The 25,689-nt window shown below is 41.6% G+C and overlaps 1 protein-coding gene across 2 annotated transcripts in view; it reads right to left on the bottom strand.

Moving 5' to 3' along the window:
- The window catches only part of fbln1 (fibulin 1), a 141,659-nt gene that overhangs the window by 115,473 nt on the left and 497 nt on the right, over positions 1-25,689 (bottom strand). Inside the window, exon 2 of one of the 2 annotated variants that reach the window (XM_062061227.1) lies at positions 6,624-6,861. In XM_062061227.1, the coding sequence (XP_061917211.1) occupies positions 6,624-6,750 (127 nt within the window). In that variant the 5' untranslated portion in view covers positions 6,751-6,861. Of the gene's footprint in view, positions 1-6,623; positions 7,039-25,689 lie in introns of those variants that run through there. The other variant, XM_062061228.1, reaches the window with a different exon arrangement.

Genomic DNA, 25,689 nt, shown 5'->3' with positions numbered 1-25,689 from the left:
AATGTGTTTGCTCATTGGCTCAGAAGGCTAATTGATGATTAGAAAACCCTTGCGCAATCATGTTCACACATCTGAAAACAGTTTAGCTCGTCACAGAAGCTACAAAACTGACCTTCCTTTGAGCAGATTGAGTTTCTGGAGCATCACATTTGTGGGGTCAATTAAACGCTCAAAATGGCCAGAAAAAGAGAACTTTCATCTGAAACTCGACAGTCTATTCTTGTTCTTAGAAATGAAGGCTATTCCACAAAATTGTTTGGGTGACCCCAAACTTTTAAACGGTAGTGTATAAATGAAAGACCACGGTAGAATTCCTGACAGTTAGTATAACCGTTTCAAATTGAAATGATCATAAAACTGTGGTTGATAACCGCACTTTGAGAAACTAACAGACCAGAGGTACTGCAAATTCCTGGAGAGGCAAGATAGCAGGCTAACATGAATACATGACACATTCAAGTATTTCCCGATTACAAACGTCATAACTTGTATAAACTGTCTGAGCTACTATCTAAAATAGAAGATCTGTTTACGGACGTTCGACATATGTCTAGAACACGAAGTTTCTCCTGCCAAAGAAAGTATAATGTGTATGTTTCTAAGTTTAAAAAAAAATGCAACTAGGTTAAAATATTTCACTGTGTAGAAACCTGGTCAAGAACATAATGTCATGGCTGTCATGGACAAAGATAAGACCTTCTGGAGGAAAGTTCTGTGGTCAGATGAAACAAAAATGGAGCTGTTTGGCCACAATACCCAGCAATATGTTTGGAGGAGAAAAGGTGAGGCCTTTAATCCCAGGAACACCAGACCTACTGTCAAGCATGGTGGTGGTAGTATTATGCTCTGGGCCTGTTTTGCTGCCAATGGAACTGCTGCTTTACAGAGATTAAATGGGACAATTAAAAAGGAGGATTAGCTCCAAATTCTTCAGGACAAGCTAAAATCATCAGCCCGGAGGTTGGGTCTTGGGCGCAGTTGGGTGTTCCAACAGGACAATGACCCCAATTACACGTCAAAAGTGGTAAAGGAATGGCTGAATCAGGCTAGAATTAAGCTTTTAGAATGGCCTTCCCAAAGTCCTGACTTAAAGGTGTGGACAATGCTGAAGAAACAAGTCCATTTCAGAAAAACTAATAAATTTAGCTGAACTGCACCAATTTTGTGGTCAAAAATTCAAGCAGAAGCTTGTGGATGGCTACCAAAAGCGCCTTATTGCAGGTAAACTTGCCAAGGGACATGTAAGCAAATATTAACATTGCTGTATGTATACTTTTGACCCTCACATTTTCAGTACACCCATAATAAATTCATAAAAGGACCAAACTTCATGAATGTTTTTTGTGAGCAACAAGTATGTGCTCCAATCACTACATCACAAAAACATAAGAGTTGTGGAAATGACATGATGTTCTTTACACGTGTATGTACACTTTTGACCGTGACACCCTTAGTAAGAACAGTTAGTACAATACAATACGACTGTGGCAAAGATGTGGTGGTGATGGTGAAGTAAGTTCGGCTTCTTATTTGCTGAAGTTCGCCACGCGGGTCAACTGCTGAATTGATGTTCCCTGAGTTTGACACCTGTGATCTACAGTAGAACTGCCTGACTAGAAGCAGGATTATAGATCACACAATGTTCCTCTGGTACGTGCGTCACGTTTAACATTTAAAGGCCGCCTGTGAGACTGTTTATTGATGTTCTAACTGTAATATGTGTCCCTAGAGCCTGTTTATGAGCACCAATATGCCGCTGCAGCCCCCCTCCATCACCCCGCACCCCCCAGCCTCCCTCCTGGCTTGTTGGCCCCCGTCGACTGTGAAAGTGGCCCCATGTGTGAGCTTCTGATGGCTTTCATGCCTTGATGACCCCTTCTGCCAGCGCTCCAGTATAAATCACAGCCCTCTGTCTAGACCCCTTTGGTAAAAATATGAGCTTTCCACTTGTGGGAACTTTCTGACATTTAAATGACATGGCACTCGGCTAAAAGATGGCTAGGTTTAACATTATTATTTCATAATATGAGGTGAAATGAAGGATACTAGATATAAATGGAGGTTAGTGTTGCAATTAAATGTTTTTACGATAAACCCGTCAGACAGTGTGGACAAACTACTGACTTTATGTCTCCTGTGCCATAGATCTTCATGACTATTATGTTGTCCTCCAATACATTTTTATCTGTGTCTTTCAAATATGAGTAATTATGCTCATATGTTCTGTAAATCACATTGGGCTCATACAGTTGTATGCAATAAATAACTAATACAAGCCGTATTTAACTTTAAATACTTTTAAACATAAATTGAATCTGTCTAAATCAATATCCTGACGCAGAAATGAAAGTGCCTCATTTTTATGGCGCCAATAAGCTCTCCTAACAACAGAATGAAGATTTTTTTTGTGTATTACACATTGCCCCTAACTGCAATAAAACATACATATAAAGTAATTTTTGCTCATAACTTGATACTTTTGAACTTAAGTGGCAGCATTTACATATACTCATTTATTTAAATTTGAAAAAAGGTTTTTTTTTTGGGATGAATGAAAACATTTTTTTTTTTTAAGTTTAAGGTGGAAGCCGTCCAGCCAGGAAGAGTGTTTAAAATATAACATTAGTAACTGATGCAATAAAACTGTCATAGAATGGCAAAACAAAAAACTATTCAACCACATCTGAGGGTTGTTCTTGAACTGGATAAGAAGCTACTTAATAGGCTGAACAGTTTGAAGTTGGAACGCTTTGAATCGGTTGAAAAATGTGGAAATGGTGAAAGTTTGAAAAATGGCCAATTCATTTTGAATGGGAAAAATGTCCCGGAAAACCTGGAATTCTGGGAAATTTGGGAATTTTTGGGAATTTGTCAAGGGAAAGCCTGCGATTCCCGAATAGGCTGAACAGTTGAAGTTGGAATGGTTTGAATCGGTTGAAAAATGTGGAAATGGTGAAAGTTTGAAAAATGGTCAATTCATTTTGAATGGGGAAAAATGTCCCGGAAAACCTGGAATTCTGGGAAATCTGGGAATTTTTTGAAATGTTTCAAGGGAAAGCCCACGATTACCGAATAGGCTGAACAGTTTGAAGTTGGAACGCTTTGAATCGGTTGAAAAATGTGGAAATGGTGAAAGTTTGAAAAATGGCCAATTCATTTTGAATGGGAAAAATGTCCCGGAAAACCTGGAATTTTGGGAAATCTGGGAATATTTTGGAATTTGTCAAGGGAAAGCCCGCGATTCCCGAATAGGCTGAACAGTTTGAAGTTGGAACGCTTTGAATCGGTTGAAAAATGTGGAAATGGTGAAAGTTAGAAAAATGGCCAATTAATTTTGAATGGGAAAAATCTCCCGTAAAACCTGGAATTCTGGGAAATCTTGGAGTTTTTGGAATTTGTCAAGGGAAAGCCCGCGATTCCCGAATAGGCTGAACAGTTTGAAGTTGGAACGCTTTGAATCGGTTGAAAAATGGTTAAAAAATGGTGAAAGTTTGAAAAATGGCCAATTCATTTTGAATGGGAAAAATGTCCCGGAAAACCTGGAATTTTGGGAAATCTGGGAATATTTTGGAATTTGTCAAGGGAAAGCCCGCGATTCCCGAATAGGCTGAACAGTTTGAAGTTGGAACGCTTTGAATCGGTTGAAAAATGTGGAAATGGTGAAAGTTAGAAAAATGGCCAATTAATTTTGAATGGGAAAAATCTCCTGTAAAACCTGGAATTCTGGGAAATCTTGGAGTTTTTGGAATTTCTCAAGGGAAAGCCTGCGATTCCCGAATAGGCTGAACAGTTTGAAGTTGGAAAGCTTTGAATCGGTTGAAAAATGTGGAAATGGTGAAAGTTTGAATGGGAAAAATGTCCCGGAAAACCTGGAATTCTGGGAAATTTGGGATTTTTTGGAATTTGTCAATGGAAAGCCTGCGATTCCCGAAAAGGCTGAACAGTTTGAAGTTGGAACGCTTTGAATCGGTTCAAAAATGGTTCAAAAATGGTTTGAAGCAATAGGTGAAGCTAGGCGAAGACACTTCCACAGAGCAAAATATTTTCAAAAAAATTCCCACTTTTCCAGAAATTCCCAAATTTGGGGGGAATGTTCCATTGAAATCAGCGGGACATTCTTCACTTTAGGAGACTGTTCACACTACAAGTGTTCACTAAGTACACACAACAAAAATGATGAGGAACATCTTGTTTTTATTTTGAGATAAAGATTATTTATGTATTTAATATTTGTATGCTTACTATGGTACATTATTTATTTTTTGTTCAGCCTATTCGGGCTTTCCCTTGAAAAATTCAAAAAAATTCCCAGAATTCCAGGTTTTCCGGGACATTTTTCCCATACAAAATGAATTGGCCATTTTTCAAACTTTCACCATTTCCACATTTTTCAACCACTTGAAAGCGTTCCAACTTCAAACTGTTCAGCTTAATCGGGAATCGCGGGCTTTCCTTTGACAAATTCCCAAAAATTCCCATATTTCCCAGAATTCCAGGTTTTCTCTGACATTTTTCCCTCTCAACATGAATTGGCCTTTTTTCAAACTTTCACCATTTCCACATTTTTCAACCGATTCAAAGCATTCCAACGTCAAACTGTTCAGCCTATTCGGGCTTTCCCTTGAAAAATTCAAAAAATTCCCAGATTTCCCAAAATTCCAGGTTTTCCGGGACATTTTTCCCATTCAAAATGAATTGGCCATTTTTCAAACTTTCACCATTTCCACATTTTTCAACCGATTCAAAGCGTTCCAACTTCAAACTGTTCAGCCTATTCGGGAATCGCAGGCTTTCCCTTGATAAATTCCAAAAAATTCCCAGATTTCCCAAATTCCAGGTTTTCCGGGACATTTTTCCCATTCAAAATGAATTGGCCATTTTTCAAACTTTCCCCATTTTTTAACCATTTTTCAACCGATTCAAAGCGTTCCAACTTCAAACTGTTCAGCCTAGTCTGGCTTTCCCTTGAAAAATTCCAAATATTACCATATTTCCCAGAATTCCAGGTTTTCTCTGACATTTTTCCCTTTCAAAATGAATTGGCCTTTTTTCAAACTTTCACCACTTCCACATTTTTCAACCCATTCAAAGCGTTCCAACTTCAAACTGTTCAGCCTATTCGGGCTTTCCCTTGAAAAATTCCAAATATTCCCAGATTTCCCAAAATTCCAGGTTTTCCGGGACATTTTTCCCATTCAAAATGAATTGGCCATTTTTCAAACTTTCACCATTTCCGCATTTTTCAACCGATTCAAAGCGTTCCAACTTCAAACTGTTCAGCCTATTCGGGAATCGCAGGCTTTCCCTTGATAAATTCCAAAAAATTCCCAGATTTCCCAAATTCCAGGTTTTCCGGGACATTTTTCCCATTCAAAATGAATTGGCCATTTTTCAAACTTTCACCATTTTTTAACCATTTTTCAACCGATTCAAAGCGTTCCAAATTCAAACTGTTCAGCCTAGTCTGGCTTTCCCTTGAAAAATTCCAAATATTACCATATTTCCCAGAATTCCAGGTTTTCTCTGACATTTTTCCCTTTCAAAATAAATTAGCCTTTTTTCAAACTTTCACCATTTCCACATTTTTCAACCCATTCAAAGCGTTCCAACTTCAAACTGTTCAGCCTATTCGGGCTTTCCCTTGAAAAATTCCAAATATTCCCAGATTTTCCAAAATTCCAGGTTTTCCGGGACATTTTTCCCATTCAACATGAATTGGCCATTTTTCAAACTTTCACCATTTCCACATTTTTCAACCGATTCAAAGCGTTCCAACTTCAAACTGTTCAGCCTATTCGGGAATCGCAGGCTTTCCCTTGATAAATTCCAAAAAATTCCCAGATTTCCCAAATTCCAGGTTTTCCGGGACATTTTTCCCATTCAAAATGAATTGGCCATTTTTCAAACTTTCACCATTTTTTTAACCATTTTTCAACCGATTCAAAGCGTTCCAACTTCAAACTGTTCAGCCTAGTCTGGCTTTCCCTTGAAAAATTCCAAATATTACCATATTTCCCAGAATTCCAGGTTTTCTCTGACATTTTTCCCTTTCAAAATGAATTGGCCTTTTTTCAAACTTTCACCATTTCCACGTTTTTCAACCCATTCAAAGCGTTCCAACTTCAAACTGTTCAGCCTATTCGGGCTTTCCCTTGAAAAATTCCAAATATTCCCAGATTTCCCAAAATTCCAGGTTTTCCGGGACATTTTTCCCAATCAAAATGAATTGGCCATTTTTCAAACTTTCACCATTTCCACATTTTTCAACCGATTCAAAGCGTTCCAACTTCAAACTGTTCAGCCTATTCGGGCTATTATTTATGTATTACTTGTTTGTCCACTGTTCTGTTACAGAGAACAAGGACATTGGAATACATTGCTATGGTAGGATTGAATAAGCTCTGCTTCTTCCTACTCCTTTTCGGACGTGCTGTGATGAAACAACTGGACATGTGTAACGCATGACATTGCATCGTATGCATGTTGCACATAAACTGAAACTGAAACTGAAACTGATGTCAACAATGAAAACAAAGCAGTAAACAATCACAAGTCAATCATTCAACTTGTTAGATGTTCATGTTTCACTGTAGAAAAGTAGTTGAGTGTATGATGAAAGTTACCTTGAGCAAGGAGGACTCCCAGCAGCGAAGTGAGGAGAACGACGTGCATACCCATGTGGTGAAGGTTAGAACCCATGCGGTGAAGGTTAGAACCCACGTGGTGGTGGTGGTGGTGGTGGTTCCACATGATCCCAGGCAAGTGTTGGAACAAAAAGAAGCTTCTTGGCGTACAAAACAGACGCGGCGGCTCCGGTAGGAAAGAGCGGAGGAGTGATGGAGTTCCCGCAGGACTCGGAGTCTAATAATGACGAGACAAAAACACCCACTTTCACTTCAGCGCGTCCACGCTTGCCGCGAACTCGCGATTGCGCAATCATGACGAGGCAAGTTTGGAGACGCCGTTCAAAGCATGACAAACTTAACTTGTGACTAACGATGGAGTTGACAGCAAGACTTGGGGCGAGTTGGGATCAAAAGGGAGATTAGTATTGACGGGCTGCCCGTTAAATAACAACATTGTTTCGCTGTTGGACTTTAATGGTAGGCAGTTTTGCTCGAGGACTCCCCCTGCAGGACGAGGCACACATTACATGTCAGGAAGTGGCATTAGTCGCAACATAAATTAAAGATTAAAGATTAAAGTACCAATGATTGTCACACACACACTAGATGTGGTGAAATTTGTCCTCTGCATTTGTCCCATCCCCTTGGGGAGCAGTGGGCAGCAGCGGCGCCGCGCCCGGGAATCATTTTGGTGATTTAACCCCCAACTCCAACCCTTTGTTGCTGAGTGCCAAGCAGGGAGGTTATGGGTCCCATTTTTATAGTCTTTGGTATGACTCGGCTGGGATTTGAACTCCAACCTACCGATCTCAAGGTAATATACATCATTCATTTATTGTGTGAATATAATTATTTATTTATGAATGTATTTATGCCTTTGAGCATATGCTTTTCTACACCAACTTTCATCTATTTATTCAACTAATTCTTCTTCTTCTTCTCCACATTTTTGGCATGTTCTACCTTCCACATTTTTCAACCGATTCAAAGCGTTCCAACTTCAAACTGTTCAGCCTATTCACGAATCCCTTGAAAAATTCCAAAAATTCCCAGATTTCCCAGAATTCCAGGTTTTCCGGGACATTCTTCCCATTCAAAATGAATTACCCATTTTTCAAACTTTCACCATTTTCAAATTTTTCAACCGATTCAAAGCGTTCCAACTTCAAACTGTTCAGCCTATTCGGGAATTACGGGCTTTCCCTTGGCAAATTCCCCAATATTCCCAGATTTCCCAGAATTCCAGGTTTTCCGGGACATTTTTCCCATTCAAAATGAATTGGCCATTTTTCAAACTTTCACCATTTCCACATTTTTCAACCGATTTAAAGCGTTCCAACTTCAAACTGTTCAGCCTATTCGGGAATTGCAGGCTTTCCCTTGAAAAATTAAAAAAATTCCCCAGATTTCCCAGAATTCCAGGTTTTCCGGGACATTTTTCCCATTCAAAATGAATTGGCCATTTTTCAAACTTTCACCATTTCCACATTTTTCATTCAGCCTATTCGGGAATCACAGGCTTTCCCTCGACAAATTCCAAAAATTCCCAGATTTCCCAAAATTCCAGGTTGTCCGGGACATTTTTCCCATTCAAAATGAATTGGCCATTTTTCAAACTTTCACCATTTTCAAATTTCACATTTTTCATTCAGCCTATTCGGGAATCGCGGGCTTTCCCTCGACAAATTCCAAAAATTCCCAGATTTCCCAAAATTCCAGGTTGTCCGGGACATTTTTCCCATTCAAAATGAATTGGCCATTTTTCAAACTTTCCCCATTTCCACATTTTTCATTCAGCCTATTCGGGAATCGCGGGCTTTCCCTCGACAAATTCCAAAAATTCCCAGATTTCCCAGAATTCCAGGTTTTCCGGGACATTTTTCCCATTCAAAATGAATTGGCCATTTTTCAAACTTTCACCATTTCCACATTTTTCAACCGATTCAAAGCGTTCCAACTTCAAACTGTTCAGCCTATTCGGGAATCGCGGGCTTTCCTTTGACAAATTCCAAAAATTCCCAGATTTCCCAAAATTCCAGGTTGTCCGGGACATTTTTCCCATTCAAAATGAATTGGCCATTTTTCAAACTTTCCCCATTTCCACATTTTTCATTCAGCCTATTCGGGAATCGCGGGCTTTCCCTCGACAAATTCCAAAAATTCCCAGATTTCCCAGAATTCCAGGTTTTCCGGGACATTTTTCCCATTCAAAATGAATTGGCCATTTTTCAAACTTTCACCATTTCCACATTTTTCAACCGATTCAAAGCGTTCCAACTTCAAACTGTTCAGCCTATTCGGGAATCGCGGGCTTTTCCTTGACAAATTCCAAAAAACTCCCAGATTTCCCAGAATTCCAGGTTTTCCAGGACATTCTTACCACTCAAAATTAATTGGTCATTTTTCCAACTTTCACCGTTTCCACATTTTTCAACCCATTCAAACCATTCCACCTTCAACACATTCCCCCATTCTGGAAATTCCTACTATTTTTTTTTTCAGGTTAAAAAAATTCCAGGATTTTCCAGAATTCCTGCTTTTGCAAAGCCCTATTTCCACCCTTTTTTCTGGCGACTACTCCTTCCACATTTGTCAACGCATTTCTACCGTCAAAACATTCCTCTTAATCAAGACAAAAAATAAAGTTGTTTTTTTGAACTGGAAAAATTCCCGGTTTTCCCAAAATTCCAGGATTTATGTAATACCATTTCTCAATTCAACAAGTTACTACTTCAACATTTCTCGGCTGATTTGAAAAATTTTAACCCCAACCATTTCAACTCATTCAGAACATTCAAGTTTTTTATCCAGAAATTCCCAAATTTGGGGGGAATTCCCATTGAAATCAATGGGACATTCTTCAAAGTTCCACAACTCCCACATTTTTCATCTGATTCAAACTGTTCCAACTTCAAAACATTCAGCCTGTTCAGCTCTACTTCAATTCTTAAAAAAATCCAGGATTTCAGTTAACCTTCAGCATTGGCGCATTCACACGCAATTCCTTCTAGGAAATGCATCATCTAGTTATGATTCTTGTTATTGAATCCCAATAGGGAAATGTAATCATCATATTTGTTCTATAAATATCATATCCCATTGGTGTCATCATTAAAGGAGTTAAAGTGTATTTTTACTGATGTTAACACTCTAAATGGGTTTCTAGAACCGGTTTATGAACACCTAACGTGAAAAAATTATATCATCGTCCTCACTTGTTTGCTATTGAGAGACATGATACCACCTGTGACACACACCAAGCTAGACATGATACCACCTGTGACACACACCAAGCTAGACATGATACCACCTGTGACCCACACCAAGCTAGACATGACACCACCTATGACCCACACCAAGCTAGACATGACACCACCTGTGACACACACCAAGCTAGATATGATACCACCTGTGACACACACCAAGCTAGACATGATGCCACCTGTGACACACACCAAGCTAGACATGATACCACCTGTGACACACACCAAGCTAGACATGACACCACCTGTGACCCACACCAAGCTAGACATGACACCACCTGTGACACACACCAAGCTAGACATGATACCACCTGTGACCCACACCAAGCTAGACATGATACCACCTGTGACACACACCAAGCTAGACATGATACCACCTGTGACACACACCAAGCTATACATGATACCACCTGTGACCCACACCAAGCTAGACATGATACCACCTGTGACCCACACCAAGCTAGACATGACACCACCTGTGACACACACCAAGCCAGACATGATACCACCTGTGACACACACCAAGCTAGACATGATACCACCTGTGACCCACACCCAGCTAGACATGATACCACCTGTGACCCCCACCAAGCTAGACATGACACCACCTGTGACCCACACCAAGCTAGACATGATACCACCTGTGACCCACACCAAGCTAGACATGATACCACCTGGGACCCACACCAAGCTAGACATGATACCACCTGTGACACACACCAAGCTAGACATGATACCACCTGTGACCCACACCAAGCTAGACATGATACCACCTGTGACCCACACCAAGCTAGACATGATACCACCTGTGACACACACCAAGCTAGACATGATACCACCTGTGACACACACCAAGCTAGACATGATACCACCTGTGACCCACACCAAGCTAGACATGATACCACCTGTGACCCACACCAAGCTAGACATGACACCACCTGTGACACACACCAAGCCAGACATGATACCACCTGTGACCCACACCAAGCTAGACATGACACCACCTATGACCCACACCAAGCTAGACATGATACCACCTGTGACACACACCAAGCTAGACATGACACCACCTGTGACCCACACCAAGCTAGACATGATACCACCTGTGACCCACACCAAGCTAGACATGACACCACCTGTGACACACACCAAGCTAGACATGATACCACCTGTGACACACACCAAGCTAGACATGACACCACCTGTGACCCACACCAAGCTAGACATGACACCACCTGTGACACACACCAAGCTAGACATGATACCACCTGTGACACACACCAAGCTAGACATGATACCACCTGTGACCCACACCAAGCTAGACATGATACCACCTATGACCCACACCAAGCTAGACATGATACCACCTGTGACACACACCAAGCTAGACATGATACCACCTGTGACCCACACCAAGCTAGACATGACACCACCTGTGACCCACACCAAGCTAGACATGATACCACCTGTGACCCACACCAAGCTAGACATGATACCACCTGTGACCCACACCAAGCTAGACATGATACCACCTGTGACCCACACCAAGCTAGACATGATACCACCTGTGACACACACCAAGCTAGACATGATACCACCTGTGACACACACCAAGCTAGACATGATACCACCTGTGACCCACACCAAGCTAGACATGACACCACCTGTGACACACACCAAGCCAGACATGATACCACCTGTGACACACACCAAGCTAGACATGATACCACCTGTGACCCACACCCAGCTAGACATGATACCACCTGTGACCCACACCAAGCCAGACATGACACCACCTGTGACCCACACCAAGCTAGACATGATACCACCTGTGACACACACCAAGCTAGACATGATACCACCTGTGACACACACCAAGCTAGACATGATACCACCTGTGACACACACCAAGCTAGACATGATACCACCTGTGACACACACCAAGCTAGACATGATACCACCTGTGACACACACCAAGCTAGACATGATACCACCTGTGACACACACCAAGCTAGACATGATACCACCTGTGACACACACCAAGCTAGACATGATACCACCTGTGACACACACCAAGCTAGACATGATACCACCTGTAACACACACCAAGCCAGACATGACACCACCTGTGACACACACCAAGCTAGACATGATACCACCTGTGACCCACACCAAGCTAGACATGACACCACCTATGACCCACACCAAGCTAGACATGACACCACCTGTGACACACACCAAGCTAGACATGATACCACCTGTGACACACACCAAGCTAGACATGATACCACCTGTGACACACACCAAGCTAGACATGATACCACCTGTGACCCACACCAAGCTAGACATGATACCACCTGTGACCCACACCAAGCTAGACATGACACCACCTGTGACACACACCAAGCTAGACATGATGCCACCTGTGACACACACCAAGCTAGACATGACACCACCTGTGACACACCAAGCTAGACATGATACCACCTGTGACCCACACCAAGCTAGACATGACACCACCTGTGACCCACACCAAGCTAGACATGATACCACCTGTGACCCACACCAAGCTAGACATGACACCACCTGTGACACACACCAAGCTAGACATGATACCACCTGTGACACACACCAAGCTAGACATGATACCACCTGTAACACACACCAAGCTAGACATGACACCACCTGTGACACACACCAAGCTAGACATGATACCACCTGTGACACACACAAGCTAGACATGATACCACCTGTGACCCACACCAAGCTAGACATGATACCACCTGTGACACACACCAAGCTAGACATGATACCACCTGTGACCCACACCAAGCTAGACATGACACCACCTGTGACCCACACCAAGCTAGACATGATACCACCTGTGACCCACACCAAGCTAGACATGATACCACCTGTGACCCACACCAAGCTAGACATGATACCACCTGTGACACACACCAAGCTAGACATGATACCACCTGTGACCCACACCAAGCTAGACATGATACCACCTGTGACCCACACCAAGCTAGACATGATACCACCTGTGACCCACACCAAGCTAGACATGATACCACCTGTGACACACACCAAGCTAGACATGATACCACCTGTGACACACACCAAGCTAGACATGATACCACCTGTGACACACACCAAGCTAGACATGATACGCCCTTGTGAGCCCAATCTTTATTCTTGAACCAGGACTTTCTTTAGTCGTCTACTACTCCGTGAACTGCTTCAGCGAGCTCAGGCCATTATGTTCTTTACAAGTCTATGTACACTTTTGACCAGGACTGTACATTGAGATAGTCCTGCTGGTTTATAACTTGCGAGCTCGCCTATGTTTCCTTGCGGCGACCTGATATCAAACCCCCGGGTGAAATGTGTAGACTGGTAGTAGGAGACATGTGGCTCCGATTAGGACGATCTTTCAAGCTGTCTCGCTGTCACAGTTCCCAGAGTCGGCGGAGCTCGCTGATTGAATTTGCAGAGGGTCTGAAGTTGGTACAAAATGTTTATCATCATGCGGCCGCCCAATTATTTCTCTTCCCCCACTTGCTGCCAAGTCCTTGTGTGCATGTGTGATCACACCACTGATTGCTGACAGAGTCCTGATACATCTCTGACACAGTTTGCAGGTTTGAAGTAAATAAAGAGGGAAATGGTTATTGACTTCTGTTAGTACTACTGGATCAACAAATCCTCCTATTGGGGATTTTTTGGGGTCTTTTTCAGGTTTCAGGCATATGTTTTTTTTAGGTTCTATTCGATGTTAGCATCAGCATCTCAAGTCCACAGACTGCTGGAACGTTTTGTTCTCCGTTGTTTTTGACGGTTGACGAGCAGTTTGAAATGAGTCTACTGGACTTACGGGAAAACCGCAATGACCCAGACATAGTCTGAGCACTTAATTCGGGGCTAATCTGGTACTTGGAATGACATCAAACCAGCCCACAAGTTCAGTTCAAAACTTGAGAGCAACTTGACATTTTTGCAGCGTATTCCTCAAACTCCTACCAGAAGGATGGTTTTCGACTAGTTCTACATCCAAGGTCTTTTGTGATAAATCTTTAAAAACTGCATAATTCTCCTGTCATTTGGAGGATCTTTGACTGGCAGAGGGCTCTTGTCTTGTTGAAGATCTTCAACTAGCATTTTTTGCAGTCGTACCATTAAAAGAACAACAGAACACTCCAGTTGTATAAATGATCTTTGGCAAAGCGAGTCGTCTCGTATCAGCTTTCGTTTCCAGAATCGGCCTGCTGACTGCCAAGGGCGAACATCGAGTGCCGTGACACAGACAGAGCATTTCATGAGTTGTCATATATTGTGTCTAACTGGGACTGCTGGAACGTTTTCTTCTCCGTTGTTGTTGACGGTTGACGAGCAGTTTGAAATGCGTCTACTGGACTTACAGGAAAACCGCAATGACCCAGACATAGTCTGAGCACTTAATTCGGGGCTAATCTGGTACTTGGAATGACATCAAACCAGCCCACAAGTTCAGTTCAAAACCTGAGAGCAACTTGACATTTTTGCAGCATATTCCTCAAACTGCTACCAGAAAGACGGTTTTCGACTAGTTCTACATCCAAGGTCTTTTGTGATAAATCTTTAAAAACTGCATAATTCTCCTGTCATTTGGAGGATCTTTGACTGGCAGAGGGCTCTTGTCTTGTTGAAGATCTTCAACTAGCATTTTTTGCAGTCGTACCATTAAAAGAACAACAGAACACTCCAGTTGTATAAATGATCTTTGTGCAAAGCGAGTCGTCTCGTATCAGCTTTCGTTTCCAGAATCGGCCTGCTGACTGCCAAGGGCGAACATCGAGTGCCGTGACACAGACAGAGCATTTCATGAGTTGTCATATATTGTGTCTAACTGGGACTGCTGGAACGTTTTCTTCTCCGTTGTTGTTGACGGTTGACGAGCAGTTTGAAATGCGTCTACTGGACTTACGGGAAAACCGCAATGACCCAGACATAGTCTGAGCACTTAATTCGGGGCTAATCTGGTCCGGGAATGACATCAAACCAGCCCACAAGTTCAGTTCAAAACCTGAGAGCAACTTGACATTTTTGCAGCGTATTCCTCAAACTGCTACCAGAAAGACGGTTTTCGACTAGTTCTACATCCAAGGTCTTTTGTGATAAATCTTTAAAAACTGCATCATTCTCCTGTCATTTGGAGGATCTTTGACTGGCAAAGGGCTCTTGTCTTGTTGAAGATCTTCAACTAGCATTTTTGCAGTCGTTCCAGTAAAAGAACAACAGAACACTCCAGTTGTATAAATGATCTTTGACCATCTTATTAAGGCAGTAGGTCCTTGAAGGGGAACTGCACTTTTTTGTTCATCCACGATCCTTATATGAGTAGAGAACACAAATCTTTATCTTTTCTATGCATTCTAAACAGTGAAAATGTGCTAGTAAGAGGTGGATAACAATGCAATGCACCGTTTTATATAAAACGCCCTAAGTATTTATGTAATGTAGTAACAAACACTCTCATGATAACTTGGAATATTTACAGTATTTTGGTTATTTTAAGCATTACCGTAACTTTATCCTGGACTCATTGATTAGCAATAGTAGCATTAGTTTCTATGAGCTCGGTGAAATCAATGTCAGCAACAAGGCTCCTGTTCAATCAAAATGCTTGCCCTCCTCCTCCTTAATCTTCTATGCGCAATAATTCAGTTCAGTCAATGTCGACTTTCAAATCTTTCAAATTGCCACAAATGCACCAGGACTGAGATCTACTAGATCCGGAGCCATGTTTACTTCTGTAAACACTGCAACACATATGATGTCATTTCTGCATTAGGGTCAAATTGCGTTCACATTAGACATTGGATTATTTTATTTTTTTTCTTGTAATGTGAATGATTCTATTAAAAGATCGGCTTTGTCAAAATCAAATCCCAATTGGACTGTCAGGAAATGTTGGTGACGAACCCCAAGATGCAGGGATGGCAGGCTTGGTGCAGGAAAACATGATTTAATGTCCAAAAAAATGCAGGAAAAAGAAACCAGGAACCAGGAACAGGAAACGAGGAAGAAGAAGACAGCAAGCTGCAAACAGCTATCGGCATACAGGATATTGCAAACAGTCCACAGCTACAATACTCCAAGTCTTAAATAGTGGCCTGATTGGCAATTGCCACCAGGTGTGCCAGACTGCCAATCAGGGACAGGTGAGTGGAAACAAGCGCTCAGGGAGACGTGCAGGAAAAGGAACCAAAATAAGAGCGCTGACAGGAAATAAAAACAAACACAGAGGAAAAACCAAAACATAACTAAACTGTCAGTGACAAACCTGACATGGACATCCTACCCTGCAGTGTGATCATAGCCTAGTTTAATCTGTTATCCACCTCGTGCTAGCAAAATTATTTTTTTATTTGACTTTAAAAACTGGCAGCTCAGTCACCAGAATTTTTACAATAAAAGCAGTTGTTTTTTACAGCATATAAAAATGGAATAAATAGAATGGAATGGAGAAACACCAGTTTTTAGCAGTCAAATTCAAGCAATAGAGTTGCCACTTGTTGTTTTTTACCATAAAATCTTGTTTTAATGTTTATTTTTTATTTTTTAATGTTTTAGTGTCTTACTGTATATGGGGAAAAAAACAGTACCAAAGTTGAATTTACGGTTAAGAAAAAAAAAGTAAAATCTATTGTCAATTTTGCAGTCTACAATTTGATTGATAATTTGTTTTGAAATAAGTCAAGCAGATAATTAAGTACAGTATTTATCTTTATTTTAACAAAAAATATTTTTGGAATACTCGATGTCATATTTTTGCAGTACATGATTTTTAATGTCAAAAGGGACCTGTGCTATGTGACCTGTGCTGACCTGTGCTGGCAAAATGAGTCACCATGAGGAAATTTTAAAAACTGAGTTATTGTTATTTACACATTCTCCATCTAAAGACCTTCAAAATGATATATGGTTTGTTGGAATCGGACAGAAAATGACCGAGTTACATCCGATTGAAGACGACCAAGTTTGAGGTTCCGTTTTGAGAAAAACCAGCTTAAAGTTTACTGTTCCAGAACAGAATGTTCCAAAACAAAACTCCATAGCAACCATACCTTAAAAGTCCTTGTAGCAACACCAAAATTGGTACAATTAAAGTCAAATCCCATGTCTATAGGAAAAATATATATTCAACTCTATTGAAAACGGTTATGTACAAAAATGTCAACACTGTTATGTCACAGTTTTTTTGTTCACTGGTCAGTTTGTCAGCTGGTCAGCTGTCCGTAATATTCCTGACCAGCAGCACTAAGAAGATTCGCCGATTGCAGTGAATTTAGTGCACTTGCAACTGCCTGTGTACCCTCTCCACCTTCTAAATCCATTACGGAATGTAAAACAGTCTAACTCAGGAGTCACCAACCTTTTTGAAACCAAGAGCTACTTCTTGGGTACTGATTAATGCGAAGGGCTACCAGTTTGATACACACTTAAATAAATTGCCAGAAATAGCCAATTTGCTCAATTTACCTTTAACTCTATGTTATTATTAATAATTAATGATATTTACACTTAATTGAACGGTTTAAAAGAGGAGAAAACACGAAAAAAATTACAATTAAATTTTGAAACATAGTTTATCTTCAATTTCGTCTCTTTAAAATTCCAAATTCAACCGAAAAAAAGAGAAAAACTAGCTAATTCGAATCTTTTTGAAAAAATTTAAAAAATAATTTATGAAACATCATTAGTAATTTTTCCTGATTAAGATTGATTTTAGAATTTTGATGACATGTTTTAAAAAGGTTAAAATCCAATCTGCACTTTGTTAGAATATATAACAAATTGGACCAAGCTATATTTCTAACAAAGACAAATCATTATTTCTTCTATATTTTCCAGAACAAAAATGTTAAAATAAATTCAAAAGACTTTGAACTAAGATTTAAATTTGATTCTACAGATTTTCTAGATTTGCCAGAATAATTTTTTTGAATTTTAATCATAATAAGTTTGAAGAAATATTTCACAAATATTCTTTGTCGAAAAAACAGAAGCTAAAATGAAGAATTAAATTAAAATGTATTTATTATTCTGTACAGTAAAATAAAAATAATTTACTTGAACATTGATTTAAATTGTCAGGAAAGAAGAGGAAGGAATTTAAAAGGTAAAAAGGTATATGTGTTTAAAAATCCTAAAATCATTTTTAAGGTTGTATTTTTTCTCTAAAATTGTCTTTCTGAAAGTTATAAGAAGCAAAGTAAAAAAAATAATGAATTTATTTAAACAAGTGAAGACCAAGTCTTTAAAATATTTTCTTGGATTTTCAAATTCTATTTGAGTTTTGTCTCTCTTAGAATTAAAAATGTCGAGCAAAGCGAGACCAGCTTGCTAGTAAATAAATACAATTTAAAAGATAGAGGCAGCTCACTGGTAAGTGCTGCTATTTGAGCTATTTTTAGAACAGGCCAGCGGGCTACTCATCTGGTCCTTACGGGCTACCTGGTGCCCGCGGGCACCGCGTTGGTGACCCCTGGTCTAACTTATCCACAAAAATAATAATTCAATGTTCGAAAATCACCTTTTTTCACCAAATATTCCGCTCGAATTACTGTGTGTTGTTTTTCATCAGGGCGCTGCCATGATACCACAATGTACCGCGCGGGGTGATTCAACCAATGAGGGTACGCCTCACAGCGACCGCTTAGCAACAAGCCGGATTTGTTTACGTCGGGACAGGTTTAAAAACTCAAATTATATTGGTTCAGAATGGCGTCATCGGGAATTCCATGCTCATTTTTAGAAAGTAGGTAAACTTGGCGTCACAATGATACCAAAATATGGCTAGGGGGATTCCCCCTTATTGCCGCGAGTGAGCGTTGAAAACACTTGATTTTCTCAAGGAATTTTAACACAAAGGACTAATTTCTGAAGACATACCTCGTACAAAACCTTCAAATAAAGGTGATTTAAGATGTTTTCTTGCTATTTCGATGATTGGGATCGCTAGATTGTGGCTTTATGGACTCATTTTTGTGAAAATCTCAATTCCAACCAAGATACATTTTTTTCACTTATTTGCCTGTAGCTCAAAATTAGCCTGTGCGTATTCCGACTCATTTTGCCAGCACGGGTCACATATATTTAGTAGGAAAAGATTAAGCCTTTTATTAACGCATATTATTTCCAGGCTTTTGCGGGCCACATAAAATAATGTGGGGGGGCCAGATTTGGCCCGCGGGCCTTGAGTTTGACACCTGTGATATAGGGCGTCATTGCTGCATGCGGGTCAAATTGCATTCACATTAGACATTGGATTTTTTTTTTTTCTTGATTAATCTGTTAGCCACCTCGTGCTAGCAGTTTGTCACTATTTAGAATGCACATTTATTCTCATATACAGAGTGTGGATGATGGGCAACATTAAAAAAAAAAAAATGCAGTTCTCCTTTAAAAATAATTCCTGTCAGCTTGACTTAGGTTTTTGTGTTAGGGCCTTAGAAACAGCAGAGCACTCCAGTCGTAGATGATCTTTGTACTAGAACCTTAAGAACATCACAACAGTCCTGTTGTAGTGAATTATTTGAGTTACGTCAACATTTTCTTTTATTCCGTGTAAATTTGAATTTTTTTTACTAACTTTCTTGGCGTATTTGAACGTGATTTAAAAGGGACATGCTTCCAAAATAAGTTGTGTCTGTCATCAGGTATGTTCTTTAAAACTAGGTTCTGCAGAGAATGGGAGGGCTCCTGTTCAATCTCAAGAACAAAGAACATCCCATGGGCCTAATCTTATCTACTCTTCACTGTGATGACGAAAAGATTGACAGAGTAACCCTTCAAGTGCTAGATGACTCCAGACCGGTGCCGGGCTTCTAAGAAGAAGTCAGCGGGCTGAGCTGACCTCCGAGCTCCCTCGGTGGAGGAAATGGGAGTGGCTGAGGGTGACGTTCAAACGGTGTTAATCTTGTGGGCGGGGGTGGGGGGGGGTCTGTGCTGGTGCTTCCTTTGAAGCTCAGCAGACCTTGTCTCACCACGTCTGTGTCAGTCGGCAAAAGCCCACCGAGAAGATCCCATGGTGGGGGTTGGAGGAGGGGGGCAAAGACCCCCAGCATGTTGCGCAAACACGTGTAGGAAGTTGTAGGAAAGAGGAACAAAGTGTTTTGCTGGAGTTTACATACAGTCGCGGTCAAAAGTGTACATACACTTGTAAAGAACATCATGTCATGGCTGTCTTGAGTTTCCAATGTCCTGGAGCATTCAAAGTTCCTTTCACTGGAACTAAGTGGCCAAGCCCAACTCCTGAAAAGTAACCCCACACCATAATTCCTCCTCCACCAAATTTCACACTCGGCACAATGCAGTCCGAAATGTAGCGTTCTCCCGGCAACCTCCAAACCCCGACTGGTCCATCAGATTGCCAGATGGAAAAGTGTGATTCATCAGTCCGGAGAAGGCGTGTCCACTGCTCTAGAGTCCAGTGGTCAATCAATCAATCAATGTTTATTTATATAGCCCTAAATCACAAAAGTCTCAAAGGGCTGCACAAGCCACAACGACATCCTCGGCACAGAGCCCACACAAGGGACGTCGATGTGAATGACTATGAGAAACCTTGGAGAGGACCGCATATGTGGGTAACCCCCCCTCTAAGTACAGTCCCTAGTGGATCCACATAACAGTGAGAGTCCAGTCCATTGTGGGGCCAGCAGGAGACCATCCCGAGCGGAGACAGGTCAGTAGCGCGGAGATGTCCCCAACCGATGCACAGGCGAGCGGTCCACCCCGGGTCCCAACTCTGGACAGCCAGCACCTTATCCATGGTCACCGGAACCGGAATAACCCGGCGAGAGGGTAAAGGAGAAAAGAAAACGGCAGATCAACTTGTCTAAAAAAGGGGGGTCTATTTAAAGGCTAGAGTATACAAATGAGTTTTAAGACGGGACTTAAATGCTTCTACTGAGGTAGCATCTCTAACTTTTACCGGGAGGGCATTCCATAGTACTGGAGCCCGAACAGAAAACGCTCTATAGCCCGCAGACTTTTTTTGGGCTCTGGGAATCCCTAATAAGCCGGAGTTCTTTGAACGCAGATTTCTTGCCGGGACATATGGTACAATACATTCAGCAAGATAGGATGGAGCTAGACCGTGTAGTATTTTATACGTAAGTAGTAAAACCTTAAAGTCGCATCTTAAGTGCACAGGAAGCCAGTGTAGGTGAGCCAGTATAGGCGTAATATGATCAAACTTTCTTGTTTTTGTCAAAAGTCTAGCAGCCGCATTTTACCAACTGTAATCTTTTAATGCTAGACATAGGGAGACCCGAAAATAAAACGTTACCGTAATCGAGACGATTACTATTATTATTAGTGGTGACGTGCTTTACACCTCTGCATCCCACGCTTTGCATCGGACTTGCTGATGTATGGCTTAGATGCAGCTGCCCGGCCGTGGAAACCCATTCCATGAAGCTCTCTGCCTACCGTACGTGGGCTAATTGGAAGGTCACGTGAAGTTTGGAGCTCCGTAGCAACTGACTGTGCAGAAAGTCTTTGCACTATGCTGACCTCTCTGTCAGTTTACGAGTTGCTGTTGTTCCCAAACTCTTCCGTTTTCTTATAATAAAGCCGACAGTTGACTTTGGATTATTTAGGAGCGAGGACATTTCACGACTGGGTTTGTTGCACAGGTGGCATCCTATGACAGTTCCATGCTGGAAATCACTGAGAGCGGCCCATTCTTTCACAAATGTTTGTAGAAACAGTCTCCATGCCTAAGTGCTTGATTTGATACACCGGGCCAAGTGATTAGGACACCTGATTCTGATCATTTGGATGGGTAGCCAGATACTTTTGGCAATGTAGTGTATGGCAACAGCCTAAGACATCTTATCAGAAATATCAACCTAGAGCGGACGACAGAGAAGACTGGAGAGCCCTGATCATCGATGCCTGCAAACGGGCCTGATACCCCATGATGATGATGTAAATAAGGTGGCAACGTTGGGTTTAGGGTGGGATAGGGGGCCCCTTCAAGGCCTACTGAAATGAAACTGTTTTATTTAAACGGGGATAGCAGATCCATTCTATGTGTCATACTTGATCATTTCGCGATATTGCCATATTTTTGCTAAAAGGATTTAGTAGAGAACATCGACGATAAAGTTGCAACTTTTGGTCGCTGATAAAAAAAAAGCCTTGCCTATACCGGAAGTAGCGTGACGTCACAGGAGGAAGGACTCCTCACATTTTCCCATTGTTTACAATGCAGCGAGACAGATTCGGACCGAGAAAGCGGCGATTACCCCATTAATTTGAGCGAGGATGAAGGAAAGTGAGAGTGAAGGACTAGAGTGCAGTGCAGGACGTATCTTTTTTCGCTCTGACCGTAACTTAGGTACAAGGGCTCATTGGATTCCACACTTTCTCCTTTTTCTATTGTGGATCACGGATTTGTATTTGAAACCACCTCGGATACTATATCCTCTTGAAAATGAGAGTCGAGAACGCGAAATGGACATTCACAGTGACTTTTATCTCCACGACAATACATCGGCGAAGCTCTTTAGCTACGGAGCTAACGTGATAGCATCGGGCTCAAATGCAGATAGAAACAAAATAAATAAACCCCTGACTGGAAGGATAGATAGAAGATCAACAATACTATTAAACCATGGACATGTAACTACACGGTTAATAATTCCCAGCTTGGCGAAGCTTAACAATGCTGTTGCTAACGACGCCATTAAAGCTAACTTAGCTACGGGACCTCACAGAGCTATGATAAAAACATTAGCTATCCACCTACGCCAGCCAGCCCTCATCTGCTCATCAACACCCGTGCTCACCTGCGTCCCAGCGATCGGCGGAAGGACGAAGGACTTCACCCGATCATCCGTGCGGTCAGCGGCTAGCGTCGGCTAGCGCGTCTGCTATCCAAGTCAAAGTCCTCCTGGTTGTGTTGCTGCAGCCAGCCGCTAATACACCGATCCCACCTACAGCTTTCTTCTTTACAGTCTTCATTGTTCATTAAACAAATTGCAAAAGATTCACCAACACAGATGTCCAGAATACTGTGGAATTTTGAGATGAAAACAGAGCTTTTTTGTATTGGATCCAATGGGGTACCAATACTTCCGTTTCAACCATTGACGTCACGCACATACATCATCATACATAGATGTTTTCAACCGGAAGTTTAGCGGGAAATTTAAAATGTCACTTTATAAGTTAACCCGGCCGTATTGGCATGTGTTGCAATGTTAAGATTTCATCATTGATATATAAACTATCAGACTGCGTGGTCGCTAGTAGTGGCTTTCAGTAGGCCTTTCAGGAGTCTTATGTGCATGGGGCACCCAGAATTTGCTGCTACGCCCCTGCCTAAAAGTGCGTACCAAAGTGTGCTGGTATTCAGCTAAACACCCTAAAGTTACAGAGGGTGTTTTGTGGCGTGCATGGAAAAAGGTCCAAGTCATTCCAACTAATGGGGGCTAATAACATCCCCCCCATGCCGTGTATTTGTCAGAAAAACAATAGCACCGGCAGCACGGTAGGGGGGCATGTTTTGAGAAATGTTCGGCCTTCGTGTGCAGCTGTCCAGGAGTAAAAGAATTACACGTAGGGTGGTCCTCGGTCCTTCACGTCGCTTTCAGAGTTCATGCCGCTCCAACAGCTTGCTTCCATTATTGTTTGCAGTGTCAAACAAGGTTTTGGATCCAGGACAGTGTTATCTTGATGATGAGCCAGGGACTGAACAAAAACACACTTCAGAACTAGACTAAACAACCTGGATCATGTGGGTTTTAGCGCAGACAGAGGTGGGTAGAGTAGCCAGAAATTGTACTCAAGTAAGAGTACTGTTACTTTAGAGATTTATTACTCAAGTAAAAGTAAGGAGTAGTCACCCAAATATTTACTTGAGTAAAAGTAAAAAGTATGTTGTGAAAAAACTACTCAAGTACTGAGTAACTGATGAGTAACCTGTTCGTTTAATGATGACGGCAACAAATAATGCACAAAAACATAAAAATAGCAATGAACAAATTCAGAGCCAGGAATATCTCTTAATCAACTAAAACAATATAATATTAAATAATAATACATAAAAAATGTTATAAATGAAGGCAAATTGAGCCACAATAACTTAACAGCACCATAGGGTCAGTAGGCAGAGATTACAAAGGAAAATAACAAGTTAGCCTTTACGCAAACCATAAACTGATAGGTGTGGGCTGCACCTGGGAACACACTGTGCACTTCTGATTGGTGTTTGTATGCATGTGTGTGTGTGTGTGTGTGTGTGTGTGTGTGTGTGTGTGTGTGTGTGTGTGTGTGTGTGTGTGTGTGTGTGTGTGTGTGTGTGTGTGTGTGTGTGTGTGTGTGTGTGTGTGTGTGTGTGTGTGTGTGTGTGTGTGTGTGTGTGTGTGTGTGTCTATGAGGCTGCAGTGCGTTAATAAATGTCCCCACACGATGTACATTTGACAGTGATTCATAGCAGGGAAGCTAACATCAGCCTACGGTGACAGCCAAAATATCTACTAACGTTACTTACCGCCATGTGCTTCCTGAAATTTGATGTTGAGTTCATGTAAGCTGAAATGTCCACTTGTTTGGGGAGACACGAATGACAATGCATTACATAACTTTTTTTTTGGTTGTCTTTTGCGTGAACATCGATTTTATGTGAGGCCAGGAGTGTTCTTCCTCTTCTGGTTGACGCGAAGCGTTCGTTGCTGTCTATGCCATTGTTGTTGTTTGCCGCTGAAACTTTATGTGCAGTTAATCATGTGACCGCCTGGCTCTGTTTGATTGGTTAAACGCAGTCAAACGTCACCAGTGACTGTATTTGATTGGTGAAACGGAGTCAAACGTCACCAGTGACTGCATTTGATTGGTGAAACGGAGTCAAACGTCACCAGTGACTGCATTTGATTGGTGAAACGGAGTCAAATGTCACCAGTGACTGCATTTGATTGGTGAAACTGAGTCAAACGTCACCAGTGACTGCATTTGATTGGTGAAACTGAGTCAAATGTCACCAGTGACTGCATTTGATTGGTGAAACGGAGTCAAACGTCACCAGTGACTGCATTTGATTGGTGAAACGCAGTCAAACGTCACCAGTGACTGCATTTGATTGGTGAAACGGAGTCAAACGTCACCAGTGACTGCATTTGATTGGTGAAACGGAGTCAAACGTCACCAGTGACTGCATTTGATTGGTGAAACGGAGTCAAACGTCACCAGTGACTGCATTTGATTGGTGAAACGGAGTCAAACGTCACCAGTGACTGCATTTGATTGGTGAAACGGAGTCAAACGTCACCAGTGACTGCATTTGATTGGTGAAACGGAGTCAAACGTCACCAGTGACTGCATCTGATTGGTGAAACGGAGTCAAACGTCACCAGTGACTGCATCTGATTGGTGAAACGCAGTCAAACGTCACCAGTGACTGCATCTGATTGGTGAAACGCAGTCAAACGTCACCAGTGACTGCATCTGATTGGTGAAACGGAGTCAAACGTCACCAGTGACTGCATTTGATTGGTGAAACGGAGTCAAACGTCAACAGTGACTGTATTTGATTGGTGAAACAGAGTCAAACGTCACCAGTGACTGTATTTGATTGGTGAAACGGAGTCAAACGTCACCAGTGACTGCATTTGATTGGTGAAACGGAGTCAAACGTCACCAGTGACTGCATTTGATTGGTGAAACTGAGTCAAACGTCACCAGTGACTGCATTTGATTGGTGAAACGCAGTCAAACGTCACCAGTGACTGCATTTGATTGGT

Source organism: Entelurus aequoreus, linkage group LG10, assembly GCF_033978785.1.
Source record: "Entelurus aequoreus isolate RoL-2023_Sb linkage group LG10, RoL_Eaeq_v1.1, whole genome shotgun sequence".
NCBI classification, from domain to species: domain Eukaryota; kingdom Metazoa; phylum Chordata; class Actinopteri; order Syngnathiformes; family Syngnathidae; genus Entelurus; species Entelurus aequoreus.
The sequence above is the reverse complement of the archived record's forward strand: the minus strand, read 5'-3'. Positions and strand labels throughout refer to the sequence as shown.